Source organism: Vespula pensylvanica, chromosome 11, assembly GCF_014466175.1.
Source record: "Vespula pensylvanica isolate Volc-1 chromosome 11, ASM1446617v1, whole genome shotgun sequence".
Classification (NCBI taxonomy): domain Eukaryota; kingdom Metazoa; phylum Arthropoda; class Insecta; order Hymenoptera; family Vespidae; genus Vespula; species Vespula pensylvanica.
The window spans coordinates 5,186,687-5,197,588 of NC_057695.1; the positions used below are offsets into that span (position 1 = coordinate 5,186,687).

At 30.9% G+C, this 10,902-nt stretch overlaps 1 protein-coding gene across 13 annotated transcripts in view; it reads left to right on the forward strand.

Moving 5' to 3' along the window:
- Nucleotides 1–10,902, forward strand: part of LOC122632982 (cytosolic carboxypeptidase 1-like) — a 33,388-nt gene that overhangs the window by 2,647 nt on the left and 19,839 nt on the right. For 6 of the 13 annotated variants that reach the window (XM_043820333.1, XM_043820341.1, XM_043820343.1 and 3 more), the window contains 14 exons: nt 1–296; nt 1,632–1,780; nt 4,225–4,307; nt 5,239–5,350; nt 5,539–5,681; nt 5,787–5,931; nt 6,023–6,154; nt 6,422–6,565; nt 7,134–7,305; nt 7,494–7,560; nt 7,642–7,820; nt 7,940–8,567; nt 9,016–9,528; nt 9,612–9,790. The exon at nt 1–296 is cut by the window's left edge. In XM_043820333.1, coding sequence (XP_043676268.1) covers nt 202–296; nt 1,632–1,780; nt 4,225–4,307; nt 5,239–5,350; nt 5,539–5,681; nt 5,787–5,931; nt 6,023–6,154; nt 6,422–6,565; nt 7,134–7,305; nt 7,494–7,560; nt 7,642–7,820; nt 7,940–8,567; nt 9,016–9,528; nt 9,612–9,790 — 2,741 coding nt within the window. In that variant the 5' untranslated portion in view covers nt 1–201. Of the gene's footprint in view, nt 366–1,631; nt 1,781–4,224; nt 4,308–5,238; nt 5,351–5,538; nt 5,682–5,786; nt 5,932–6,022; nt 6,155–6,421; nt 6,566–7,133; nt 7,306–7,493; nt 7,561–7,641; nt 7,821–7,939; nt 8,568–9,015; nt 9,529–9,611; nt 9,791–10,902 lie in introns of those variants that run through there. The other 7 variants (XM_043820339.1, XM_043820338.1, XM_043820340.1 and 4 more) reach the window with 5 other exon arrangements.

The window sequence follows — 10,902 nt, forward strand, 5'->3', positions numbered from 1 at the left end:
CATTATCATCGAAAACACAAAGACGATTTTAGTGAAAAGAGAAGAAAAAAAAAGAAAATAAAAAGAGATAGAAGAAGAAGGAGAGAAGGAGAGAGAAAGAGACAGAGACAGAAACAGAGAGAGAGAGAGAGAGAGAGAGAGAGAGAGAGAGAGAGAGAGAGAAAGAGAAAGAGAAAAAGAGAGATAGAGAGAGAAGGAGAGATGAAAAGTGCATTGGAAAAGTGCGACAAGGAGAACCAGCGACCGATGGAAGTGGTTGCACTCCAGGAGAATGCGGAGGACATCGAGGAGGAAGAGTAAAAATCAAAAGCAACACAGAAACAACCTATTCGTGTATCGTGCGTGTGTGTCCGTCCTTCCTTAGTGTGTGTATGCGTGAGCGTATATATGTTTGCCATGAGTCTGTTGACGTCTTTCTGTCTCTCTCTCTCTCTCTCTATCTCTCTCTCTCTTGTTGTTTCTCTTTCTTCAGCATATTGCTTACTATTTGCAGTCATTGCAGTTGTTCTTTTGCATTCATTGCTTTATCAGCTTCTCAGTTAAGTGGAATTAGCATCGTCATTTTATTTCTTAGGATTTCTCTTAATATACATACATATATTATGATTTAACTTATTAACTAGATTCCCTTGGATATCAAACATAAATATTAAATATTCGTGTATGAGTGTTCGTGCGTGTGTGTCTATGTATTAGATACTCAAGTTATTTTAATATCTACTTGCTTAATTATTAATTTCATAAACAGGGCTCCTAGTACTCGTTAGCTTCTCGTTAGACTTTGAAAGTTATTTTCAAACGTTGCTCGTTACGTTCCTTGCGTTAATTAACCTTGAAAATCCCTTTTTCTATGCTTGATTTTCATTTCTGTGACATTGACTAACCGTGGCCAGCTGATCGCAAAGTCTGATTAATGAGATTTTTCGTTTGAGTTGAATCAAAGCCAGTGGAGATACTCATTGATATCTTTGAGAGACATTCATCCTCGTTTAATCTCTTAAAAGAAACGATAGTTTCTTCTTTTCATTTCTTTCATTATCATCATGTTTCTCTTTTTCCTTTCTTTTTTTCTTTCTTCTTCCTTTTCTAATCGAAAAATTAACGTTTCTAATAATTCGAGAATTTATATTAAATGGATCTGGTTTGACGTTTTTATTATTTAAGCTAAGATCTGTTGAATTACAGATTTGTAATAATTTTATAATATTTCATTCGAAATTATATAAAAAATTATTGTTATTCCTCTTAACAAAAATTTCTATCGATTTTTCTCGTTACAACAATAACAATCATTTATTTTATCGTTATTTAATAGCAATATTTCTCTACGATTGAAAGATATCGAAAGAGAAAATATTAATCGATTATTCTTCAATTAAAATATATTTTATAGAAATTATATAAAAATCTATTATCCTTTGTTCTAATGATAATCTTTATCAATTTCTACAAATTTAATAAAATTCTTTTATTCTTTTTTTCTTGGCAAATTCACTTACGATTGAAAGATAGTTACTTTCGGTTAAGTTCGTTTTGCACGCCATGCCCTGTCAAGGTATTAACGAGCTTGTTTAGTTACTACCACTTTTACTGGAACGATGTAATTTTAACTGTTTGCTTTGCGGTTTAAGTGCGATGTCGCCGAGCAATAGATGCGTGGACGATGCTATAAACGACGTTATCCTGGAGAAGCTACGAAGTTTCGCGCCAAAACCGCAAGAAGGTGGGGAAACATTCAGAAGTATAATAGCTAAGATACACGCACGAGTCACGTCTTCAGGTAATCATTTATTTTTAACATATACATGTATACGTAATTACATATTTATTTGTATTAATTTTAATACATTATAACTCAATTTTTATTTTACACGTTCGAATAGAAAAATTTATTTAACGTAATACTTAAAATATAATTTACAAATGATAACTTTATGTGATTTTAAAGATACATATTTGCATTACTTTAATATTTTTTTTTAACTTCTACTTCATTTTATCTCGTTATAAAAATTAACTTACTTCATGTACGAAGTTTCTATAATGTTTTGTATATTGATATTGTATAATTATAGAATATATTATCTATGTAATTTTATTATATCAATATTATAGAAGGAAAGAGAAAGAGAGAGAGAGTATATAATTATATACTATACCAAATAATGCTATATTAATATATTAACTGTGGATATTTTTGAACAATTAATATCTTTATTAATTTCTTTATTAAACGTAACTATCGTAATATATAATTTTTGTCTAGATGCGTGACAAAAATTGGGTTATAAATTGGGTTAAATAAATCAGGATATAAGAATTTATTTAAAAAAGATAAAAAACTCACCTACGAATGAATCAAGTTTGTTCTCCTTATTTTCAATGAAAATTTACCCTTAACACTTTACCCTTATCCGGAATCTCAGAACAGGTAGGGAAACTAGTAAGGTTTATTTTCAGAACGATATCACGTTAATTGATCAACGAGAAAAGATCAAAGTACCAGTACGGTAGATCGATCAAACGTTTAGATATTAAAACGAAGTAGAAATTCGAGTATAAGATACGTTAAGAGGTATTTTGGCTTTAAAACAAACTTTATCAGAAGACTAATATCTTTCTTTTGCACAATAGTAATATTACTTCCTAGTGTTTCTCGGGTCTGTAGATCTCTTAAGTAAGATATAAATACTAAATTCTAATTATTATTCACACTATACGTGCATTCTTAACTATGAAATTAAATTGTGTGTTATTAAGAGTTATCTTCTACGTGTGCTAAGTAATAGAAGGTAAAAACAGTTTTATGTGTCATTGTATATCGCAACTTATAACTCGCAAAATTGTGAAATGAAAATCCGGGTCGCTTAAGAGATATATAACTTGGACTTTATGCGCTCGTTCAAGTTCTTCTTTTGAAACCTACTTTTAGAGATAACCCGATTTATATAGAATTAGATCGTGACTACGTAAATGTTATTTTTCGAGCGACATCGAAGTTTTTCAAATTTCGATACGATCTATGAAAAAAAAAAAATAAATAAATAAATAAAAAGATAAAAAAAAAATAAAAGGAAAAAAAGAATTGAAAAAGAGACTTTCAGATGCACGTGTCTCTCATTTTTCATCAGTAATTGATTCGAATCGATGTTTTTGCGAAAAAAAAGAAGAGAAAAAAAAAAAGAGAAATAATAAAACGAGCAACTCTAAATATCAGATTAAATCGTGTTTCAGTTTGACTATGATATTTCTCGAACAGATGTGTACTTACGAGACACAAACACCTGGACGTGAACGATCTCGTTATTTCTGAAAATTCGTATAAATGATTAATAAAAAATATTACGTAAGAACTTTCGTCACACGGTCTGACATATTATTAGTTGGCTGTTATCCAACTAACGAATGATATCCAGACAATACATACTGGAATGATAAAATCGATAGCTATTGAAATTGGGCCAATGTGATAAGAACGTTTTATCTCATTCCGTACCTAATTGAACTGCATTCAACCAGAAGAATGTCGATGCACTCGAACGAGTTTCATCAATTTCGTTTCTGATAGGAATTGTTCTCTAATTCATTTTATCGTTTTCAAATAATATATTTCTATATCCTATTATTACAAAAGTTTACATTGTCTTTTAGGTACTTTCGAGTTGGCAAATAAATTAACTTAAACCGAATAGAAAGGTCTTGTTAGAAATATATCAAATAATAATTTAAATCATTGTTGACGTTAGATTGGCAATAACTTTCGAATGATAATTCGAACCTATGGGTTACATATATTTTTTCACGTAGCTGTGCTCATGGCATTGATCCGAATTGGCTTAGTGTCAAGTCTGAAAGTTGGATTACACCATCTTAACCATGAACACGTGAACAGTATGTTCGTTATCTCGTCATACTTGTAGCATCTTTGTTCACAGCTGTTCATTTGGTCATTCATCTATGTTTGCCAAGAAAATGTATGTTTTCTTTGTTGCAAAAAAAAATATATATATATATAATATAAAGGTGGTAGAATAATTAAAACAATTTTTATATCAATATGTGTATTAATTGATATCTCTCTTTCTCTATTTATAATTCTTTTTATGATATAATTATTGTAAATTTTATTTATTGTTTTATTTAATATTCAATTCAACGATGATGCATGCACATACATATGTATACGATCTTGTCAGTGAAACTTTTTGCTTTTTTTTTTTTCAGACCGACGAGTTCGTGAACGTACTTTGGAGAAGTTATGGTGTAAGAATTCTGGTGCTATGGAGATTTTTATTACCACTCTTGAGGTAAACTTTATCTCGAAAGAATACTTTATAAATATTTTATGACATAGTTCTGCGGGTAAAGATAATTCTTCTTTATATATATATATATATATATATGAATACACACACTTGTGACTTTTGTATTTTGCATTCAACATGCTTTCAATTTATACTAATGCATACAGAAATGATCTTTAATAATAATATTACATACATTATTTATTTATTTTGTTCTCTGTAAAATGAATTATGAAAATATTATTTAATTTTATATAATTTGCTTCTCATACAATAAATGTATTTTATCGGTTCGTTTTAATATCCTATGATATGATAAGTATAATATGAATTTTTTAATATATATATTTTAAAAATCATCAAGGATGTATTTTTAGCAAACGATCAAATGAAAAAAGTCACGAAACGAATCAAGCGAAACGTGTTCGTTGGTTAGTACTCCACACCATGTGGACTTGATTAGGCGTTTCTGATAACTACGAAAGTATTCGAGTTTCGTACACGAAATAGTAGCGTGACAAAATCACATTAACTAGTTATGCACTCTTGTCAATCTATCTCGGAAAGGATTACTAAACTAGAAACCCGTTCGTTCTTATTTCTCCTGAGTGTTGCACGAACGAACTATGAGTTTTAATTGCGTGACGATCGAAATCTTTTTCGTTATTTAAAATACGTCAAGTTTTAAATCAAATTGAGTGATTTAAAAATAAAAAAGAAAATGACATAAAGATCCTGATCGTGGAATAATATTACGAATAAAAGTAATTTTACTAATAAAATTAAGAGTAGTAATAATTTAGCGAAGTTATTTTTCTATAAATAACAATAACAGCAACAACAACAAAAATAATAATCTTCGATTTTGTTTCTTTTAAAAAAAGAAGAAATTATTAAAAAGAATAATTCTTTTTATTTTTATTTTTTTTTACAGAATTCCAAGGATTACATGTTGAATTGTAGTATAGCTGGTATATTACACGAATGTATATCACCAAAAATTACAAAGGGCAAATCAAAAGGAAGCAAGAACAAAAATGCAACAAGTAATATTAACTTATAAATTCATCGTTATCATCGATCTAGTTAATATCCTTTATATTATCTCCATCTACATGTATTTCGTTATAATACTTATCTCTTAATAACTTTGTCGAACAGAAACGTTTAAACAAGTAAGTTTGAGATAAGAATGAACTCTATCATTTCGTTTTCTTTTTTTTTTTTTTATTAGGAAACAGTAACCGAATGGCGGTCATTCAACTGATCAACTCCGGGATCACGCAAGTCCTAGTTAAACTTTTAATGAATTTGCAGCATATGGATAGTATTTCTTCGGAAGTCCTTGTACAAGAAGTTCTTTGGATTTTGGGACAGGTAAAAGTGTATATAATAATAATAATAATAATAATAATAATAATAAATAATGATAAATAATACAAATAGAAATGATATATTGTTTATTTAAAAATTTTTTGATAGATTTGTCAAAGGGATCAGAAATTTGTAACAAAAGTAAAGAATTTAAATTATGTCAAAATATTTCATACGCTACTTCAACAACATTATAACAATGGTAAAATAATTCTTCCATTGTTGCTGATAATCAAAGTTTTTGCAAAAAATTGTAAGTATCATTATAAGTTTAATATTACGATATCGATCTTAAGATTGAATCATTTATTTGCTGGATATATATATATTTTTCTTTTTCATAGCATTCTCTCAACAAATTCTTATCAAAGATGGTATTGCCAATACATTAGAAAAGACTTTCATTTGCATTGGTCATGTACCTCATATAAAATTAAAAGCGTTAGTCGAATGTTTGAAATATTTTACGATGAGCAGTAAGTATATTCTTTATTATTTTATTCCTATCCAATGATATTATATGATAAGAAATATTAGAACAAAATATTTATTATAAATAATATTATTATTAATAATTATTAATAATATTTATTGTTATAATATTTAGCATATTAATTATTATATAATTATATATTAACACTTTTATTAATGATTATTTCTTTTTTTTTTGTTTCGATTATTTAATTGTTAATAATTGCCGATCTATCATCTATCTTCTTTTTTTCTTTTCTTTTCTTTCTCAGAATTATGCTGCACGAAATTTGTTAAGGCCGGGATGGTTCAACAACTGATGCGAACTTTCGAGAGATGGGAGAGATTCGATGGACAATTGAGACTGAAGATATCCAACTACGTTCTGAACACGCTACAGCATCTTTGCGTAATAAGTAAAGTTCCTTTTACGAAAGCAAACCGCGTAGTATCCAGAAAAAATCTAAGAGAAGCGAAAAAAGGCTGACAGGTGCTTATAACGAGTTACATCGACCGTGTCTGGTCGAACGTTTGATCTGACAATCAGTGAACGTTTCATACGAATTAATTATAAGTCATTTCACCATTTCCTTTTAACACAACATCTTTATTTATATCCTTCGTTTTTGAATTCTTCGGATTTTGTATTCCGCTTTTTTACGAGCTCGAACTCGAAGGAATACTTGAAAACGCCAAGAGGAAAGGAAATGAAAAGGAAAGGAAAGAAAGAAAGAAAGAAAAAAAAAAGAAAAAATAATAAAAGAAGAAGAAAAAAGAAAAGAAAAAGAGGGGAAAGAAAAATCGTATTTCTTAAGATAATTTTTGTGTAGTAACGTTCGAGTAGTTTAACATTTATGAATAGTGTAAAGAAAAAGATTTCTCAGTTAAGTGCATGTCTCGAAGATGTATTTTCCTTCCTCTCGAAGAAAGACTCCTCGGATAACTCGGAATCGTTTAAAAGATATTTCTTCTTCCCACTTTTAGAGTCTGGAAGGAAGGCTATTAAGTCGAACAATGGTCTACAGCTACTGTACCGGTTTTGTACAAACTGCCCGGAGGAAAAAGCCTACGACTGTTTATTGTCACGTATATGTGGTATAATCAATCAATGTCTGGAAAAGAAGGAGTTGCCTGTACCCGAAATGTCTCCTGCAAGGTGAACGATACTTTCAAGGTTTCCTAGATTTGATCTGTCTATTTTTAATTAACATATATGAGAACATTTATTATCGTTTATATTTTAGAATACGACAAATATTACAATGATAATTTTATTCATTCGTTCGTTCGTTCGTTCGTTCATTCATTTATTTATTTATTTATTTATTTATTTATTTTATTCAGATTCGTCCTGCCGGAAGCAAATGCCAGGGCTAACAGCATTGAAAGTGGCAGCGACCTTGATAGTCAAGTACGTTGCAGTTAGTTAGTCGTATAAAATTGTGAAGAAGAGTTTGTCCAGAATCTCTTCAATTTGAATATTTCTTTTAAGGCTAACAGCGTGGCCTCGCTTGGAAGATTATACAGTGATTTCGATTCAGGAGATGACGAAGATAGTCATAGTTCGAGGAGGACGAGTGATAAGAATTTGTATCCCAGCGAGGAGATAGACGAGAGTAAATTTTTTGCTGGAGTTTTCACGTCTCAAAGAACCGAAGAGGATTTGATTGGGTAAATTTGATTGGTTTCCCTCGTTGAAAATAATTTTTCTCTTCTCTCTCTCCCTCTTTTTATTGTTTTTATTCTTATAAGATCTCAATATTGTCCAACCTTATGAATTTTCGTTTTAGGTATAACGTTTTCTTCAAAGAGCTAGGTAATCTTCAGTCACAACTCAGTCTTATTAAAACATCATCAGAGAAGTTTATAGACTCAACGAATTCAACGATCGACGATGATAGAACGTTCTCTCGTTATTCGAAAATATCCAAGTCGAAAAGTTTTCCAAAAGAAACTCATACCAACGGATCATTAAGATCCCAAATTAAATCAGAAAATACAAAATCTGATTTGAAAACATTGAAAGATATACCATCGACTACCACTGATCGGCACGCTTATTGTATGATAGCAAGCAAAGTGAAAAGTGTTATCAATTTTGTCAAGGTTGCTTATCCCGATCTGGTTGGCGGTGATTCTTTAGGAAAACCAGAACCATTGAACAACAAGGATAGAAAAGTTTGTCGTGCTAAATTGTTAACTTGTGTGGAAAGAGGTCTTCATGCCAGTACGACCACTCAAGAGATTGTTTATGATCTCGACAATGTAACGACGTGTTTGTCGGCGAATGATAAAGTTACGGAAAGCAAGTTACTTTGCAATTGGGACGAAAAGAGAACTGGAAAAAGGAATTTGGAGACAAAGCAATTGCAATTTGAGTCTCGTTTTGAAAGTGGAAATCTTAGAAAAGCTATTAAGGTATAGCCGGAATGTTTGTTTAACTCTGTTAACGTGTTTACTGTTAAATAATTATTGTTAACACACACGCACACACATATATATATATATATATATGTATGTATAACTGAATCGCCTATAGTCATTCATTAACAGATCAATAGAAATATAATCGAAGTATCGTTATTCATCATTAATTGAAATAATCTTCATTAATATTCTGTCTAAATTAATAAGATGATAATTATTAAAACATTGATTCGTTAATTAAAAATAAACGTTAACTAAACTGATCTTCATTAATATTTTATTTAAATTAATGATCGTTATTAAAACGTTTTATTGATTCACAAAATTCTATGCTAAGTAGTGAACATGCTAATTTATAACCAAAATATCAACTTAGCCAAAATATATTCATTCGTTGTAACGCATATCGTTTCTCTGTATTTCTTCTCTTTTCTTGCAGATAGGCTTGAGAGAATACGACTTGATCTTAACACCAGACGTGAACAGTGCGTCTAGACATCAATGGTTTTACTTCGAAGTTTCAAATATGGAAGCAAACGTTTCTTACACGTTCAATATCGTAAATTGCGAGAAAGCAAATTCTCAATTTAATTTCGGCATGAAGCCAATTTTATTCAGTGTAGCCGAGGCACAATTGGGTCGACCAAGTTGGGTCAGAACTGGTACAGATATTTGTTATTATAGAAATTGTTATCAGAGACCAACGAAAGGGAAGAATTATTTGACGACATCGTTCACTGTCATCTTTCCCCATGCTTATGACGTTTGTTATCTGGCTTATCACTTCCCTTATACCTATAGTCAATTGATGACAAATATTTGGAAATGGACCAAAAAGCTATCGCCTTCTAACGTTTACTTCCGTGCCGAATCACTTTGCGAGTCGTTAAACAACAATGAAAATCCAGTATTGACTATAACTTCGCCAGACACGAAGAACAATCCTATACAAGTAAGTTATATATCCTGTTACATACAACTAATTAGATATTTCCATCGAGAAACTTTAAGTTATTATCATTTGGACATATTTAGAATAGAAAAGTTATCTTCCTGACGTCCAGAGTCCATCCAGGTGAGAGCAACGCTTCTTGGGTAATGCATGGAACGTTGGAGAGCCTCCTAAGCAATTCAACTTATGCTACTAGTTTACGTGACGATTATGTGTTCAAAATAGTACCGATGTTGAACCTAGAAGGTGTGGTCAATGGATGGTAAGTGATAAGACACGAATAATAATAGAATTATAGTACTATCGATATTTATTACAGAAGTTGAGAGCGTTTTCACGCTGCCGTACGGTAGTATTGTATAAAATTATTGTGAGTGCGTGACTTATCGTTTAGCAGCTTAGTGAAAATGATTTTCAAAAATGGAGAAGGAAGGAGAGAGGAAGGGATCGAGGGAGCTAGATCGTTTAGGGCTAGATCGTCGTACGTCCAGATAACGGAAGAGTTTCCTATTATCCCTGTTATCCAACAAAGAAAATTAAAAGGTTTCTTTGTTCGTCGGGGGTCATTGAACTCCTCGTTTTGTGGACGTAACGCGAACGTTTTCATTTAAGTCTAAGGGATGATTAATCTTGATGAATAAAACGTGACGTCAGCGAACTATACCAGTGAATGCCCACACCGGTGAATAAATGATAACGAGCGAGTATTGATCTCTTTATCTAAGATCTTTCGTACATAGGTATTACGTGATTGAAATGATGTTATGATGATGTCCGTTGGCGTCACGAATATCATTCAATTAAAATTAACGCTACGATGAGAGTACGTACTGACATCGATCAACGTTCTGGCATCGTCGGTTGGAGGAAAAATTAATAATAATAATAATGAAGAAGAAAAGAGATTGATTTCATTATTAAATCTTCTATCGCATGAACAATATATAAATTCATATTGAAGTTTAATGGTGCTCGGTTGGTCTTTGTAATAATGATACCATAAAATATTATCTTAAAGAATTTTACTAAGATCTTTTTTTCTTTTTCTTTTTTTTTTTTTTGCTTTCCTTTTCCAATCTAGGGACACATTGTACGAACGGAGAGTGAACGGTGAAACGTGGAAAAAGAAAAAAAAAAAGAATAAAATCTAGTGTCCATGCTAAAGACGTTTCTATTTTCCTCCAACCAAGGACATCCACAGTGTAGTACGTCTATTCTCGCGCGTGAAATATTTATCTTAAAACGTGAACCAATACGTGAAAAATGACCGTGACGTTTCGTACCATTGATGAACCCACGCGATGATGATTATGGTGATTCACGAGTGTCTCGTTTTCTTTTTTCTCTGTGTTTTTTCTTTTCTTTCTTTTTTTT